Here is a 19,522-nt window from a genome sequence, read left to right as displayed (position 1 = left end):
ATGGTTAAGCTATTCGTCTTTTTCTATGCTTTTTTGACATTTGATTTTTATTTCTAGATTTCTGATCTATTGGTTTGTTTGAAAAGTAATGTTTTTTTTTCTCCTTATAAAAATAAGACTATTTTTTAGAGTGCATAAATATTTTATTGAACTATTCACTCTGATCTAATACTTTTTGCCATCTTTCTGGCAGTAGCATGATGCCACGCTCATCAAATGTTTGTTCTTTGCTGGCAGAATATAGGGGATTTTCGACCTCATTTGAAGTATAAGTTTTATTGTCTAAAACATTTTGTAGAGACTGGGATATTATTATAGACAACTCGTTTCTCATTCCCAGTGGTGCACTTCAAATATGGATTATTTTCTTGATGTTTGAGAAACAAATCACTGACATTAATGCCACAACACAAATTTCTTTCTGTAATAAAATGAGGAACACATATATCGAGCTTTGAGGTTAAACCTGGGCGTTTCAAATGATCGTGGATGGTTGAATTTGATAAATTTAATCTCTCAATGATCTCACAAGTTATTATTTGCTGGTTTGCATCAATTACATATCTGCCAACATTCGATAGATAAAACAAGGGAGATTTTACCAGCGCATTTTTTAAGCTATGAGTAAAGTTTTGATACATCATGCATAATCATGTATATCACAAAGATGAATTCAAAATGGAAATAATATAAGCACTTACGTTTATCGAAGTAAAAAATATGTATATAAAAAAACGATTTTTAAAACCATTTATAATTACTTAAACTATTTTATAGCCATTGTTAAACAGCCAACCCAATTTTGGGTTTACGGCTACTAATGTTCAACTTTGTAGCCTTGTTATTTTGAATCCAATCCAGAAGACAGGGGAACTCTTGGATCAATCAAGTATTGGAAGAAATTTGCCATCGTGGAGGACATTTTGATGGAACTAACCCGCATTTGTGTTACATGGAGAGGAAAACCACAAAAACCTTCCATGGGTAGCCTGACCGCAAGGGGTACTTAAACTATTAACACTCAACATACTGCGTAATAGCACTATCTGTTGGAAGAAGAGAAGTATTTTCTTCAGCAGATATTTTTTCTCAAATTTTTTTTTTAAAATTTTTTCAGAAAATACGGAGAAATTTGAGATAGTCGTAAAATACAGGAGTCTTCTTTAATAAACAGGAGACTTGGCAGGCATGCAATTAATGCCTTTATTGTGTCTGTACCAGTTTTAAATTGCCTTCTGAAATAAGGAACATTTTCAACATCAAAATTTTGCAAACCAGTTTTGTCACTGGCTTTCAGTCAAAGTATCCTCTCCATACACGTCAGGTAATTTTTTTCTTACTTGACCTGCATTTTAATCTTTTAGATAGTAAAAAAGTAAAATAAACCCAACATGCTTCCATATTTAAAAGGGCATCAATCAAAACTATTTAGTAGAATCAATGAAAACTTTTTCTCAAGTAAGTCATGCTATATCATTTGTCAAAACAAATAATGATTATGCAGCTTCAGTGTGAAGTTGGCTGTGAAAAAATACATTTAAGTTCTGTGTTGAGAAAAACTAAATTACTTTTTGAACAACACAATAACAAGATAGATAACAATTTAACATGGTTTATTCATTATACAAATTATTATCTTTTAATTTAAATAATTTTTTTTAGAAAATTAAAGTTTTTAAAAACAAGATAATTATAGATGTTTCATTATTTCAATTCTTTAATTAAAATATATGAATTATTAAAGCAAATTTTTGTAATTTAGTAATTTGATTTTTTTTAATATGTTTGACTGAATTTATTTTATTTTTTAACAATTATTTTAAGTTTTTATTAAATTTAATTTTGAAAATTTAAATAAAATTATATTAGGATTCTTGTTAAAAAAATCCGAAGAAGGAATGAAACGAAAAGAACTATTTGTTACTGAAAAAGGAGATATCATTAAAAATTTTAATTAATTAATTTTTTTATCAAGACTTATAATGTAATTTTGCTTACATTTTCATAATTAAATTTAATAAATTTGCGCGCAGGTCGTCGGGCTACCGAAGCGGGGGTGCCATCCCCTCCGCAGAGGATCAAAATTGTGATGGCATGTCTTCGGATGTTCCCAGACCGTCGCCAATAGCCCATTGTGCAGCTCTAGTGCGACGTAAATTAACAACAACAACAAATTTAATAAAAACTTGGAATATTTATTACAAAATAAAAAATTCAGTTATGTAAATTACAAATTTTTTTAAAAATAATTCATATATTTATATTTAAAAAATAAAAATAATAAAGCATCGGTCCAATTTTTTAATTTTGGTGGCCAAGCGGTTAGCGTGCCTGATTGCGAAGCCAATGGCTGCTTGTTTGAACCCCACTCTGGGCATGGATGTTTCTCTCTATGTGTTGTCCTCTGTTGTGTGAATGTGGCCCACCCTATGAACGGGTATCTGTGGCAGTGTGGCCTGGGTAATGCTGCTCGCCTCCGTGACTTAGGTTCACATGTGCCCACTGGGTAACGTTAAATGAGCAACACTTCAGCATATTTCCAGGTGAAGAACGTCAAAATTCAGTACCTGCCAATCGAAAAGAAAATAAATTTAATTTTAAAAGTTTAAATGTTGTAAAAAAAATAATAATTTATGTATTGATTAAAACATACTGAATTGTTATCAATCTTATTATATCAAAAATCTAGATATAATCAAATTATTTTATTCCTTTTTTCTGTGATTGAAATGCCTGATCTCTCAGGTAGATAGCTTAAATATTGCGCTATGAATCCACCTTAGTTGAAACGTTTTATTTTATAAGTAAATAAACTAGAATTTTAAAGCGGCATATTTTATTCCTTTGGCAGCCATAATGGCAAAGGTTTGATCTGAAATATACTAATTAGTTAGCGTACACAATATTTTTATTTTTAACTACGAAATCAGGTACAAAAACATACTTTCTTTGAATACACACATCTTTTTTTCCACGGATTATGATTTCTTATCCCCAAAATATACAGGGTAGCAACAATCTCGGAAATATGATCCCAATAGTTTTAGTCAGGCTGTTGAAAGTTTGGGCCCATTAATGTTAATTTTTTCATATTTCGCCATATCTCAAAAACTGTTTAAGCTAATTGAAAAAATTATTTGTAATACTTTTTTTATATTTTTATTTATTAATGGTCGAAAAAAATTTGAATTTTAAGGCATACAAATTTTTACATTTAAAAAATGTAATTTTAAATGGCTAAAAACTAAACTTGAACAATATTGGTCCAATAGTTCCATAGAAATTGAAATATCTGACTTTTATAAAATTCTATTGTTTGGCAGCTATTCAACCGATTTCATTTAAATTTTGTCATATAAAATGACATTATTTGTAATTACTATCAAAATTGGTATACCGTTCAATTTAAAAATTTTTACCATTAAGGGGTCACAGTACCCAAAAAATGACAAAAATACCAAATTTTTCTTTATTGCTTATAATAAAACTTCAAACTATTTCAAATGTACAGAAAAAATTTCATCTATCTACATTTTTAAAAAAGTTATGAATGATTTTAAATTGTTCTAATACAGAAACTTGCTCAGCAGTCTGACTTTAAAGTGTTTTTTCGCATAGATGATAATTTTGTGTCTTAATTAAATCCATAAGGAATTTTTTCTATTTAAGATAAAATTTTGAAGTAAACTTTTTTATCTTGAGTATAATACACTTATTTAAACTGTGCATGGAATAAGCATTTTATGAGGTATTACAATTTTTTCGGCATGTTATATATTCCAAACAGGAATTTTTACCCTTTTTTTCTACTTTTTTACAAAATAATCTATAAAAAATATTCTAATTGATATATCAACAAATGAATGCACAAAATTGTTAAGATAAATATTGCAAGCACTATGAAAAAAACTTTTTTTGAAAATATGTTAAAATAAAAAAGCCTTAGGGATTTAAAAATTTAGAATTTTTTAAAATTTTTTTAAAATTTTAAACAGTTTAATTATTTTTTGAAGATAAATTATTGATTATAACTTAAATGAGCATGTAAAGCATCCTCAAAATGAATGATTATACCTTTATTTTAAAAAATTGTTGCAAAGGTACTGTGACCCCTTAATAAATAAAATAATAAAAAATAATTTTTGAAAATAATTATTTGCTTGGAATAATTTTTGCTTATAACAGGATAAAAAAAAAATTCACATGATATGGCGAAATAAGCAAAAAGTAAATTTAACAGTACGGTGTCCAAACTTTAGACATCTTGCCTGACAAAACTATTCAGGCTACCCACTTTATTTTGGGGGTGTAGAATCATAATCTGTCTAAAAAAGTATGTTTATGTAGAGATAGTATATTTTTGTGTCTAATTTCCCAACTCAAAATATCGTTGCGCTGATCAATTGGCAAATTTGAGGTCATCCTCTCAAACCATTAAGGTTGAGTACTAGTACGTGGAAATCCGATCATTAGTCCAAATGCTATTAAAGGTGTTATTTTTTTGTGCAATGTATATTTTCATTGTGAGTAAATTTTAATAAAAGGCTATAAAATAGAGAAAATTTATGTTTCATTCTTTTAAAACTAGTGAAAAATTACAATAAAAAATAACCTAAATAGGAAATGAGTAAAAAAAAACTATTCTCATTTATTTTTACTTTCTCAAATGTTTATTTATTTATTTATTTTTTTAAATAGATATACATGTGGCTGATTTAAAAAAAAAAAGGTCTGCTCATCTCACTATTGAGTAAAGTAAATGTTTGGAAAAGTATAAAATTGACATGTTTCAAGAGCTCCAAAGCAGGTAGTTATTGCTGAGACTAACTAATTGAAAATGAGGAAAACAAAACAAATTTAAAAGAAAAAGAAACATCAAGTTGAAAACAAAGAACAAGGAAAATAAAATAAAGGTGGAAAACAAAACTAGAAAAACTATGGCAGCAGAGAGGGGCAAATCAGGGCAGGATGTATTTCCAAGTGTTATGAGGTGTGGTGAGAAACTCATGTTGTTAACTAGGGCAATGGCATTCATATTAATGAAACAGGTTAGAAAGAATTTTGTGGGTTATGCCAAACTTTTTTCACCAAAATTCTTCCAAAAAGATGATTAAATTGCAATTTGAATGTTTTTTGATAAACTTCTAAACTAAAGAGATCCTCAAAGAAATAAATTGAAAGATCATCAGTAGGTTTAAGAACTTCCATGTGACTCGGGTAACAGGTAAGTTTTGAACATACTTCCGACTCATTATGTCCCTAACAACTTCCTTAGTTATGTGTTCCCAGCTAATTTTAGATTCTTTACTTCATGGTCACCTTTATCTCCCCAATGCCTTCCCTTTTCTCTCTGTGTTCCAAGAAATAAGTTATGGGCTTTAATTGTATTTTATTATGTTTGGCGTTCTGGGACAATTTTTGTAATTGAGCTGAAGTGTACTGAGCTGCTAGAGAGAATCTGGTCATAAATCTTTTCATGTGTGAATGAGAAAAAGTTGTTGGGTGAAATTTATTATTTTTCTATAGTTTGCTAGACCTTACTGCAAAATATCTTAACAATATGTATTTTTGATTTTTCATTATTTTACCCATTATATCAAGTTTTTTTATTTTAGAGAAAAGAGGAGGATTTGAAAACTTTAAATGGAAAACTCGTTAACATTATAAATGAAAAAGAACAGTTGCTACAAAAGCAGTTAACACTTCAGACTCAAAAACAAAATCTTGAAAGTAGCAATGATCAGTTAAAGAAAGAGTTGCTAAATAATGAAAAAGGTAACTTTAATAATTTTTTAGTAAACATTTTTTTTCGCTCTTTTTCTCTCTCTTTCATTCGGATTCAACGATTTTAGTATTATTTTATTTTATGCTGTTTTACTTTTTATAGTTTAACTAATGTTCATTTTTATTTTAATTTAGTTGCATGCATCTGCATCGTTATAATACTCTCTCATCCTATCTTTGCACATGAATTTTAATTTAAAATTCTTCTCTGTATGTCTTTATTTAGTCATCTCAAAGCACTTACTGTTCATCATGAGTTTCTGAAGGCAAGTGTATTTGCACACAAGGCAAGTGTATTTTGTCGTTTTACTATTTCAAAATTATCGTTCTACTTTTCAATTTTTTTTTTTTAAAGTTTCAAATAACAATATAAACCACATTTATTGATACTTTTAAACAACTATTGTTCTTTATGATATTAAAATTCATAAAAAGATCTATTCTGAAAAATTTATATGAAAAGAATAATGTAAATAATTATGATCATAAGAAACATATTTCTTTAGGATGTTTACTATTTACTATAAAGAGAAATCTTTTTATTGGATATTTTATTATTATTATTATTAAATAAGAAACATATCTTGAAGAGTTTAGTAAGACTGTTGTAAAATATAAACTAAAACATAAAAGGTCAGAATGAACTTATAAAGTACTTTAATGCTAAAAAAAATATAGAAAAAATTAATGAGTCACTGTTATATTCTATTAAATAATAAGTCTGAAATATTTACTGGTATTGATTTTTATATAAGATTATAAATAAGAATAACTAGTTTCAAATAAATTGTTATATAATTCTAATACAGTCATTAACAGGGATTTGAAAGAACGATTCTGATTTGTTTTTAAAAAGTGAAATTTTTACAAAAAATCACGGCGAATAAAAATTTACAAGATTGAACTCAAGATTTAATCCTAAGTGAATATTTGGTACGAAAATGAATTCAAAATATTACTGTTTTTTTTTTTAAAATTCAAATTATGCTGCATTATCATTGTTGTTTATTTTTATAAATTGAATGCCAATAAATTATTTTTAAAATTTTGAAAACATTAAGATTACACATCATTAAAAATTATTTAAGTTTGGCAAGAAAGAAACAATGGCCAAAATTTTTATGTTACTGAAAAAAAAAAAGACAGTGAAATATAGCTTCTTGTCTTATAGTAAACAAAATTAAATTATAAAAAAAATATTACACAAATCTAACTTGACCAACAATGATACTATTTTTTTTTCTCACATGCTTTTAATTTTATGTGTGTATAAAAAAATTTGAATCTAAGTTCTTGAAATTAAATTTTATGTATTGATTACTCAACTTAGTTTTAACCATTTTCATTTTTAGAAATTATGAAGTTAAAATTAAAACAAGCTCAGCATGATTCAGAAATGTCTTCCATGATCAGAGAGAAAGAATTATTAGCCAATGTAAGCTTACTTCTTTTGTTTAATTTGTATTTTTAAATATTCACGGAGCACCGGGCATTTATATGTATACACACAAGGATCTGCAAATACTAGGTATCTGGTTGCCATAATGCCTAATATTTTACTAAAATTTAATTAGTTTGTTTTTAAATTTAAAAATATTAACAATTTTAGGCAACTAACTCTTCAAAATTAGTCTTGAATCTTTCTGTCTATCTTATCTTATCTCATTTTTTTTTATCTACTAACCCATCTAATAAGTTAGTATGTTTTTATGAATGTATGTATATAGGTATGTATGCATGAATGAAGATCTTTTAAAAATCCTCTAGAGATTTTTCATATTGATTCTTAATTTAGTTCCTTAATTCTCTTTCTTTCACATTAAGTTAAACCCAAACCCTTTCTGCCATTAATTCACAAACAATTTTTCATTCATATTATTATTTTCTATTAAATAATTTATTATAAAACAGCATTCAGCATTTCTTGGAAACAGTTAAAAAAGATCTAGCACAAAAGATCAGATACCTCTCAAGGAAGAGAACCTTTCAAAAGTCTTATTTCCGCTTTTTTATTAGCACGTTTATGACATAATTAGGTATCTTTTAAATTTTTGCCTAAATAATCCCTACCATTAAAAGCAAAGCACCCAAATAATGTTATTTAAATGGGATAAAGAAATGCATGGCAACAATAAATTGATAACATTATGATAGATTATCACTGTCAAATGCTTATAAATTCAAATTTTTTTCTTTCATAAATTTTGTTTTATTGACTGCAATTGCTTAGTACTATATAGCCAGTAAATTAAGGGAATTTCTTTGAATTATTCTTTTAATTTTCTTTAAAAAAAGAAATTCGTTCAGTTAAATATATGTTTTCATGTGTTTTAGAATGTTGTGAAAATGGAAAGTTTGATGGAAAAGTATTCTAATCAGTGTAAAATAAGTGAAAACGAGCGAATTAAGCTGCATCATGACATGAAAAATGCTGAGCAACAAATTATCAAACAAAATAAAATTATCAGTACTTTGGAAGGAATGAAATCTCAGTTGCTTAGTGATATAAAAGATTTAACAAAAAAGGTAATTTTTTTCTTTTTTAAAAAAAAAAAAAAAATTATTATGATATCTGTTAAATATTTTGTTTCAAGCGAAATTTTTACGTTTATAATTCAAATTAGTGTATCATCCATTTTGTGATATAATTTTTATGGTTTTATGGAACATTAAATTTAATGTGCTATGTATTATTCATTTATAGCATAAGAAATTCCACTATTTTAAACATTTACTTATTCTATGCTCAATATAATTCTACTCTGTGTGTATTCATCCTTATTAATTCTGATATAATAATAAGGATGAATCTATTTTTAATGATGGAGTCTTAATTTGAAGGTTTTTCATAAAGTTTAATCTAGAATGAAAATAAATTTTTGCGGAAATCTTTTGCATAATATGCCTAGAAATGTTTTGAAAATTATCGCCCTTAAAATATTTACTTTCTCACTGAAATTTGGTACCTATTCTTATCAAATCTTTGATGCCATAATATTTTCCTCTTTATTTATCAGTTTTTCATTCGTATTACTTCATATCTACTAGTTGAAATTTCATATCTACTTGTTGATAGCTGGAAAATCTTACCTCCACAGCCCCAAATAGTAACAGTAAAAATGTTAATATTTATTTTAATTTCCTTTATTTTCAAAAAGTTACTTCAATTAATCGAAATATTTGAAATTGAATTTTTATTGACTTCAACCCGTTTCATTTACCTCTTGAACCTTTTGTCATGTTTAAACCTAAATAATTTCCCTCTTTAATTATCCTTTAAAATTATCTCAACTCTTTTTTAATATTAATAAATAAAATAAAAGCTACATACAATTACAAGAGATGTAGAATAATCTTATTACAGTAAAGATAGCTCAAATATTGATGAAACCAAGATATAAAAAAAGTTCTAATAAGATATAAGAGTTCTAAGGTAACTTTTAAGTACTCTGTTTATATTTAAGTATTAGGAAGTTGCACATGAGGTTGCAATGGAAGGGGGAAAACTTACGTATTACAATATATTCGGCTTTGTTTCGAATGTTTTTATGAAGTTAATCAATCGAATCCTGAGAAATTAGAACTAAAAGATCAGAAATTATTAGAGTTTGATATTTATTGGTGCATCTGACATTGCTATCTAGACAAGTGAGGTATTGTTTCCTATATATTTTTGCTCATTGAATCAGGGAGTCAATAGAACTAATGTGTCAATAATAATTAGATGTTTTTAGGATTTTGTGTAAAAAGTATTGTTTTCGAATTATACTTCTTCCTAAACATATTTATTCTGATTCGAGCAAGACCAAGTGCAAGTTGGTGTGATAACTAGTTAAAAAGTTATTAGAGTTTTGTTGATAAAAAGTACAATTCTGAAATAGTACTTACACAAATAAACCTATGCAACTTCTAGACTATAAGTTTCATTTACACATGTTTGATTAAACTCTATACTCCTGTAATACCTGACTTATCGGGATTATCATTTGGGAAAATAAGTGAAAATAACAAATAGTACTGTTTTTAAATAGAATAATAACTGACCTAATTTGATATTGAGAGTGAAAAACAACATTAGAAACAATACTTGTATAGATAGACACATCGGATGTGTAAATAGGCACAAGTACACAATTGTACTCTGAACAATTAGTTTTATTGTCTTGTAATTAGTTTAATTTGTATTAGTGTAAAAAATTACATTAGGAATCAATGCCTCACATGCCTAAATAGCAGTATGTAATTGTATCGTTCTTTAACACCTTTTCACCAAAACCCAGTAGATACAGTCATGCAACTTTTTATCACTTACTAAGAGTGTCTTAAGTTCAAATCATATTATTCTTTTGAGCAAGTTAAAATTTCCTTAGCTTTCCATACCTATTTTTATTATACTATCTCAAATCTTTGTTTTACCAAAGATTTCAGATAGTATAACAAAAATAGAAATTCATGCTTCAGGATTTCTGCTACCAAGTGCATTTGGGGTTTTAGATTTTATAATCCATACTTTTTTATAGCTACAACTTTCAAAATAATTTAGAATTAAACATGTATTGAATTTATATTTCATGAATTCCATTATAAAGTTCAATCATTTTATTTACTAAATTGATCATATCTATACACCAAAAAAGAATTAGAAAAAATAACGAAAACATATTATTTTATCATCAGCTCACACAACTGTATCCACAAAAAGAGTGTTTATTTAATACTGCATTAAGTAAGCCAAAGCAAAATATATCAATGCTGTATTAAGGAAGCCAAAGCAAAATATATCAATGCTGTATTAAGCAAGCCAAAGCAAAGTGTGTGAAGCACCAAAGAGAGATAATAAAAAAAAGAAACTATTCAAAAAAAAAAAGTTTTATCAAGTAAAAATCACAATTTTGTGATTTTCATTTGATAAAACTTAATTTTCATATTGGTTTCTTTTACCCTTTTAATAGTTGATAATATATATATATATGTCAACAGATAATTTCATGAAACTGTTCTGAATAAGACATTTCGTACAGTTCACTTTATTTCATTCATTACAACTAACTACAGCACCTTATTAAATTAATCTCTATACAATTTTTATGAAACTCTTTAATGGGTTGCACGTAATTTTTACATCACATTTATACATAAAATTTTAAAGTTACTTATAATGCAAAAATGTAGTCACTAACAAATTATTAAAATTTTAGATTGAGAACCAGAATAATGAGTTATCTTCTCATGAAGAAAAAGAAGCCTCATCGCAATCTTTAATTACTGATATTAAAAATAAGTTGTCTCAGCAGATAGATATATCCAGTGGGGCTATTGCAGATCGAAAACATTTCTGTCAACAATATAAAGAAATTAAGGTGATATTTTTTTTGTAATTTTTATTAAACATACTTCAAAGTTTGATTGAATCATTTTTTATATTTTTGAATTATTTTTTAGTTGTATTAAAATATTTTCTATTCATTTTCACTTAATTGGAAATTGATAATGTTTGCATTTTCTGCTACTCTGTTCAATTACTCTACTTTATTCCTTTTTATAGTCTTATTTAAATTATTATTTTACTCTGTGATTATATTTTCAAGTTTTTTTTTAAAAGAAAAAAATAGGATTTATTGGGAGAATTACACAGTAGCACATTATGTTAAGTATTATTTTCCCTAACCATTACTCTTTATTTGATAAAATTTTTTGAAAGCATTCTTTTGTCTTTTAAAGAACTAAGTATGTGCTATACACAATGCAAGATAGAAATGATAAAAATATTTATAATTGGTTAAGATTTATTCAGATAAGTGTTTAAGGTAACAATTTTACTTTTATAAAGTAACATTTCTAAGGATAAGCGATAAATTACCAGAATTATGATATATCATTACACTAAATTTATTAAAATGCATTTTTAAAAATTTAACTTAAAAACCACTGATTTGTTTTGTGTTGACATTGGTAATATAGTATATTCTGTTTCACAAATTGTATGAAAATTTTTAATCACCGTTTTTTATTCAAGCTATTATTTTATTTTCAGGAAAGTAGAGATCAACTGAAAATGAAAGTTGATATTTTAGACAGCTATGTGAATGAACTTAATGCCTCTCAACAATCACATGAAGTGGAGTTAGAGAACTGGAAAAGGAAATGGAACTCATTAGATTTAAAGAACAAAACCCTAACTTCAAAACTAGCACAAGAAGAGTCTAACAATACTGCTCTAAAAAATGAGCTTAAACATTTAGAGGAGCAAATACGATCCCTTTTACATTCTGTTGGAAGTAAGGAAAACGAAATCTGTGTCCTCCAATCAAAATTACTCCATGTAAGTGTTTTTTGAATACGTAATTAAGAAAGAAAAATAAATATGGTTATTTACAATACATGGGGTATGTAAATAAATCTATTTATTTCACTTGAATTTTAGTTATGTAAGGACTCATCATCAATTTAGCAGAAGCGAATTTCATAAGCTAAAAATATTGCTATATCAGTTTCAAATTTTTTTAAACATAAGAAATGGCTGCAAATTTATAAATGTCCAATTTATTTGCCTATAATCATGCTATACAAGAAGGAAAAAAATTTTGTTTATTGTTCTACAAAAATTTTTTAATCTATTTATATTACTTGAAATTTAGTAATATAAGGATTCAACATCAATAGAAGTTAACTGAATTTTAGTGGAAGCTAATTTCACAAGTAAAGACTATTGCTTTATAATTTCATTTTTTTTACTATAGAAATGACTGCAAATTTATACATGTCCTATACCAATAATCATGCTATGCAATCTGAAAAGAATTTTGCTTATTGTTCTACAAACATTGATGAACAAGATAAAACCATAAAAAATTTTATTGTAAGAAATATTTGTATTGATTACATGCAATTTTAGTAATAATTCAGTTTCATAAAAATTTAATTTATACATCATTATAAATTTTTTATTTTGCTATGTGAAAAATGTGATATTCGGCTGACATTTTTCGACAAAGAGAAATATTATTTCTAAACTATTTTTATTATAATTAATATATTAAGAATTTTGTTTTTCATTTTTCTAATAAGAAAAGAAAGGCCTTTTTGGAAAGTTGTATTTGAAGTTTATGGAAACTTATGATAAAGTGTAAAACACGCGGAATATTATTATAAAATTAAAAACATAAGCATCTTATTTGATTACTGTTGCATCTTATTTGATTGACTTTCTTATTTTTTTTCAGAGAATGTAACTTATTGTTTCTTTAAATACTAAAAATGAAATATTTTTATTTCATAGGCTACAGAAGAGTGCATGGCATTAGGTACTCAAAGTCAACAGCTGAAAAAACTAATTGCCTCCTTGGAGACAAAACTTCAGATATCTGAAAATGCAGTATTGAGAGAACAAGAACTCTATTCAACACTAGAAAGTACAACAAAGATGTTGCATTTAGAAATTCTAAGACTCACTGGAGAAAAAAATACTTTGATGACGAAAGTGAATGATTTACAAAAGCTAAAAGACAGTTTTATGTACGCAAAAGAGGAGTTACTTAAAGAACGGAATAAGAATTCAGCATTGGAACTGGAAATACAAAGACCATTAAATGTTCATAGGTGGAGGATACTTAACGTAAGGGAAGTTCAGTAAAAAATTGGAGTTAAAAATACTTTTTCTGTAAATTTACTTAAGATTTTTATTTAATTATTTTTTTAATGTTCTAGACTTTTAGCATTATTTATTCTCAATCAAAAATTTATTTATATTGGTAGAAGCATGTTTATAAAAAATTTGGGGCATTTAATTTTTAAATCAACTCAATATCCTATTTCTTTTTATAAAATTAACTTGACTTTCTTTACGTATCTAATTTGCTTATTTTTAACTCCAGTGTTAATAAAAACACTTTTATACCATTCCACTCAGTTGATGTATGCTTTTTGTATCTTTGGGAAAACTTTTAGAAAAAGTATCAAATGAGGTGCTCTTTTCTCCAACTAATTTCCACACCGCAAGAGGACTTTCAGCCACAACAAACTTAATGAACATGCTGAGTTTAATTGGCCACCAAGATTGAACTTAAAATCCCCCCTCCCTTGATGTCTTAATTGAGTATGCTACCAGTAACAGTATCTGTATTAAGTACCTATTGCTACAACATCAGCACTACTTCTTACCATTAAGCATCAATAATAATTTGGTGGTTTTTCTGCCTCTCCCTCAGAAAAAAAACAAAAAAAAACATACTATTTTTTGTGGTTAATATGAATCAAACTAGGTTAATATGAATTTAATTAAACAACTTGAAAGCATATTTTATTGACGCATTAATTTTTACAGAAAAAAAATATTTAAATCAAAACATTTTATTTTAGTAAAACTAAAATGTGATTGATTCCTTTAAAGTTATATGTGCTTGCAATCACATTTGTCTTTATAGTATTTTGGTATAAGTTTTTATCAATCCCAAATCAAAAAAAAAAAATTTAAATTTTATAAAACAATTGTTTGAAACAAATTATAATTAATTTAAAAAACATTTTTACATAAATATATAAATAAAATTGTTAAATTATACTTTTTTATTTCAATGTTGAAAATATACATGTACATGGCTCATTTCTCATTCAATTTTACGGCTTAGAATTTTCCCACCTGTTATATAAGGGATAAAGACAATTTTTTTAGCATTTCTTCATGCAAAAATACCTCATTAGTTTGCTTTAATCCTTGTAAAAATAAGTAATATTTTTATTCTTTTTATTTTCTAGGGCATTGACCCAGAAAAATATGAGATTTTGGAAAATTATCAGGTGTCCCAGAAGCAACTTTTAAAAAAGTGTATTGAGGTCGAGAAAAGGGATAAGAAAATATCTAGTATGAATAAACTTGTTACCCAATTGAAAAATATAACAACTAAACAGAAAGATATTGAAGAGGAGCAAGTGAAGGTGATAAACCAAAGCCAAGTTATTAAAGAAAAAAATGATAAAATAAAGGTATAGTTTAGAACAATTTTAATATTTTTTATTAGTGATTTATCTTAATTCAACTTGTATATAAATCCTATTTCAAGTCTGAAATATTATTTATTATGACATAATATAGACATAAAACAGAAATTAATTTATTAATAAAAAGACTAAAACCTTAAGAAAGGCATTTCTCATAAAGGGTGGATTTGTTCTTGTTAAATCACATTTTGGACAATTAAATTAGTTATTATTTTATTTTAGATTTCAAAGTAAATACCAAAATCTTTTGATGAAAAATATTGATGCGGCAACAATCAATGGAATGTTATGATTTATCTCTATACCACATGCATGGTCAACATTAATAAATAATGAATGTCCTAATACTGTTAGTTGTTAGCAGCATAATTATGAAATTAGAAGAGTACTTACCTGTAAACAATTTATTTAACAATATTTCTCTATAATATTTATCATTTCTTTTAATATTATTCTCGGGTTTTCATTCAAATTTAAAGGCTTTAGACAAAAGTGATGTTTTTGTATCATTGTTTTGTAATCATATGACATGTCCTTATTAGGCAACATTTTATGATATACATATTTAGTTACTGTTTTATAATAAGTAAATATAGTTTATTTGCTTCACAGCAAGTAAACTATATTTACTTATTTCATATTGATCTGTATCCAGTCAACTTATGCAACTAAAATAATTATTGCAAAATAAGTATTTAATCTGCAAAGAACTAGAAACCTAGGAACTATCTTTTTGCACTAATGCTAAAAAAATTTTTGGTAAAAAACGATATAAAAATTTCTTAGGGCTCATTAAAAGTTTGTTTCTCCTAATTGAAAATAAAATTTAATTTTGGTGTTATATCCTGTTAATGGTCAAGAAACAAAAATTATTGCAAAATAATCATGGGGGATGATGAATGATGTGAACAGGACACTTCTATATTATTGTATGATTTTTTTTTTTTTTTTACTTTATTAGAAATGATAAAATGAAACTGAGTTTATAATTTTAAAGCATCTTAAGATGCTGATATATAACAAAAAGTCAAATTTTACTTAACACATAAAGAGTGAGAACTATATTATTGCATTATAATTTTATCCTAATGTTTGTTTCATATTCGAGCGGAAGAACTTAGTTTAATAAAAAAAGATATTATTACTAGGATATAAGCAAATTGAAACATTTTTGCACACAATTATAGAATTTGTGTATCCAAAGATAATCCAATGCAAAAAATTAATCTTAATAATTTTCCTGAATTTCACATGGCACTATTTTGTACAAAACAACTCTAGATGAAAGTTATTTATTGTTTTATAATTCCAAATTCTAGGCTTTAACTTTTGAAATCAATATGAATGAAACCTATATGTCAAGTTACCAAGCTGAAATAAGTCGACTAAAGGAAGAACTTAGAAAACTGAAAGTAAAACAGTTCTTCAAAGAAAAAAGGAAAATTTCACCTACTATAGGTAATGTCTTGTGATAGATTCTTTATTTATAATATCGAAATTCAACATCAAAATAAATAATATTTTTAATCTTTTTTTTAGGATGATACTGACAGCCAAGATTCTATTGCTTCAATGAAATATTTGAACATTAAATTTTTTAGAGCATAGCATCTACTATTTGATGAAAGATGTTATTTTCCTGCTAATTACATTAGTAATTAAACATTAGGTGTTTAGGAAAAGAAACGTAAAAAAGTTACTTCTTTCATATTAGTTAAAATAAAATATAAAGTAGTTAAACAGTCTAAAAATATAATTCATTAGAAACCATTATTTTAAAATAATGTAAAAAAATTATTTACAAACATGAAGAAATCTAGTCCACATCTAAGCCACTTTCAGGGTCACAGCTTTCACTAAAATCTAATTGAGAAGAAAAAAAAATCTATGAAGCTGTTAACCTGGGTTCTTAAAAATACTTAATTCATCAAAAATGATAATATTAATAAGATTTTTGGGTATTTTTAAGAGATTTTCAAACCAGTTAGCTGAACTTAATTTATAAAAAATTAATCACAGTAACAATTATAAAAAAAGTTTTTTCTAAATTGAATCTTTGAATTGATATATATATATACCTAAACTTCTACTCTGCTGCATATAAAGTATTAGCTCGATCATTTTCAAGTATTATTTGGAAGAATCATTTACAAAGTGTATATTACAATGCATTATATGAAGAAATGTCCTTAATGTCAAAATCTAGTTATATTTCATGCCACTAGAATGATTGTTTTAACTTTCAAAGAAATCTGATGTTGACTTATGAACAATCTAAATAGAAAAGCATATGATTTCTCATGATGGCAATTTTGTTTATAATTACTGTCTTGAGTTCAATCCTCCAAGTTCTCCCGATTCCTACCAAGTCTTCAGAAGCATGTAAATAGTACACAAGAAATTTAAGATTTTAGTTATTATTTATGGATTGTTCTAGAGGTTTCTAGAACATTCCCTTATGTCATTTCTGTTTCCTTATTACAGTGTATATAAGTTCAATTATTTCAAGTGGAAACGGCAATTACCATGTTTTTACTCTAGATGGTTGTTAATAAATCTGTTCTACTTGCCAGCGTAAAATTTATTCTTTCTATGCATATTATTTGGCAGGGGTTCCGGGTAGGTAAGCAACCCTCAAAGTTGTTCTATGAAGCAGCCAGCATTTGCAAAGATTAAAGCCAGAAGGTGATCCCTTATCTGTGGCTGAGTAAATTCCAACACACAGCACATAAGCTATCCTTCTGCTTTTTCTATAGAACCAAGTAAAGATCCAGGGATGCGTATAAGCAGACCCTATCAAGGATGAGACACTTGGCGATTACTGTTGGAATTGGCAATGAAAACACGTAAATGTGGCGGGAGAACGAAATTACATGAACCATAACCGCAATTAGATATTTGTTTTCTTCTCGTTGCCTAGCCATGATGAAAAAAATAAAGTAAATAAATTGATAAACGCTGATGCAGATGTTTATCGTTAAAGGTCCATTTTTTTCATCCCATCTCTTTTTTAAATTAATTGGAATTATAGTTTTTTCAGGAATATATATATATTATATNTGTTATTATAGAAATATATATATATATATATAGTACCAGTCAAAAGTTTAGACTTACTTGTATTTATTTCAAAAACAGTTAAATATTTCTGACTTAAATATATAATTTATCAAACATAAACATACTTCGGAAAACACTGTTTCCATTTAAAACTTTTCATTATTTTTTCATTTTGTATCTATTCTGTAGCTGATTATGGTTATCTCGCCTGCACATAATTTTAAAAAGTACGCCTCGCCTGCACATAATTTTAAGTATGAAAACATGTGGTTTCAATTCCTCAATTTTTGTCTTCCAGAAGATAAATTTTTAAGCCGTGAGAATGTTATGAATGTTAGAACTTATCAAATGAGTGCAAAAACTATTTCTAATAATATACACTGTTAAAAATAAAATTTGAGATTATTTTTTTATTAAATCTACCATACAAATTTCTAAAAATAAATTTTGTTGAAAAATACTTTTTCAAAAAATACTTTGTTGAATATTTGGCAAATACAAAAAGTACATTCCTTCTTCCAAAATTTTCATTAAAAGGGCCAAATATTTGTTACATCCCTAATTTTAATAGAATGTTATTGCAACGCGAGAAATTTGAAAAGGGGAAGGAAACTGCTGACTGTCTGTAATTTTGTTTTCAATGTTTCGCTGCTTAAATGAATTTTTAGGGGAAATATATATATATATATATATAATAAAAATCATGGAAAATAAAAGATATAATCTTTTCATTAACTCTCACGATTATATCCGCAAAAAGGAATGCTTTCTTATATGGTATTAATATAGCCAAAGCAAAATATATCAATACAATAGTGTGAGGAGCACTCAAAAAAAATTTACAACAAATAAAATAGAACACATTAAGTAAAAATAAAAAACGAAATCTATAAAGCGAGTAGCGAATTCAAATGAACTTACATGAACGGGACATTTTTCAAGAATGATTTAAAATATTTTCGTAACAAGATTGCCAGATTACAAAATATGAAAACAGAAGCGTAAATAGAGGAGTTTTGTTTTATAGTGCGTTTGTTCTTACTGCAGTACTGAAGTGCGTTTGTATAACCTTATTGTTCATACAAACACACGAAATAAAACTTGTTTTTCTTAATTTTCTTCTTTTTGTATTTAGTTATTATGATATATATAGATATTATATAATAAAAAAGGAAATTTTTTTGAAAAAAAGTATTAGCTTCTCATTTTAAAACAAGTTTTAATAATTAAAAACATTTAATTTTCTGCAAAGATATGATTTCTGCAAAGGTATTAGTGCTAGTTCACTATTTATATAAATATTACCATATTTTCCGTCGACTTGTCTAAATACACATATGACCTGTCAGTTAACCTGCTATGCAAGTGGCCCTTTGTTAATTAATCTGCCATGCAGGTGGTCTTTCACTTAAAAAAAAGGTTGTGTACCCTTAGGTTAGGCATTAAATTGTGATGGTGAGAGATACTTTTTAAATCTTTAAATGTTTAAACTACTTAATCCATTGATGATTCAATTTTTTAATGAAAAACTAATTATGCCGTGAAATACAATTAACTGAATACCTGAATGGTTGATCTTAGGTGAAGAAATTTCTGAAACTCGGTAAAGGGAATTCTGCAATTAAAAAAGAATGCAAACTTATTAGAAAATTGATAACTTCCTAACTTACCCATTTGGTTA

General features: G+C 26.4%; 1 protein-coding gene and 1 long non-coding RNA gene across 5 annotated transcripts in view; one reads left to right on the top strand and one right to left on the bottom strand.

Annotated features, from left to right (window-relative positions):
• The window catches only part of LOC107439340 (cilia- and flagella-associated protein 58), a 27,367-nt gene extending 10,014 nt beyond the window's left edge, over positions 1–17,353 (top strand). For all 3 annotated transcript variants that reach the window (XM_016051907.3, XM_016051905.3, XM_016051906.3), the window contains exons 8-16: positions 5,616–5,775; positions 7,137–7,219; positions 8,119–8,310; positions 10,983–11,144; positions 11,819–12,106; positions 13,064–13,399; positions 14,539–14,766; positions 16,101–16,239; positions 16,321–17,353. In XM_016051907.3, the coding sequence (XP_015907393.1) occupies positions 5,616–5,775; positions 7,137–7,219; positions 8,119–8,310; positions 10,983–11,144; positions 11,819–12,106; positions 13,064–13,399; positions 14,539–14,766; positions 16,101–16,239; positions 16,321–16,325 (1,593 nt within the window). In that variant the 3' untranslated portion in view covers positions 16,326–17,353. The remainder of the gene's footprint in view (positions 1–5,615; positions 5,776–7,136; positions 7,220–8,118; positions 8,311–10,982; positions 11,145–11,818; positions 12,107–13,063; positions 13,400–14,538; positions 14,767–16,100; positions 16,240–16,320) is intronic.
• On the bottom strand, positions 1,597–19,522 carry LOC139426043 (uncharacterized). 2 transcript variants are annotated; one of them, XR_011637300.1, is made up of 3 exons: positions 19,405–19,522; positions 16,584–16,644; positions 1,597–2,567 (listed from the first exon to the last, which is right to left on the bottom strand). It is a non-coding gene; the product is annotated as an uncharacterized lncRNA (long non-coding RNA). The 2 variants fall into 2 exon arrangements; XR_011637301.1 differs by having other exon boundaries at positions 16,588–16,644.

The sequence above is a fragment of the Parasteatoda tepidariorum genome, chromosome 7, assembly GCF_043381705.1.
Source record: "Parasteatoda tepidariorum isolate YZ-2023 chromosome 7, CAS_Ptep_4.0, whole genome shotgun sequence".
In the NCBI taxonomy this organism is placed as follows: Eukaryota; Metazoa; Arthropoda; class Arachnida; order Araneae; family Theridiidae; genus Parasteatoda; species Parasteatoda tepidariorum.
This window is presented reverse-complemented; position numbering and strand designations above follow the sequence as displayed.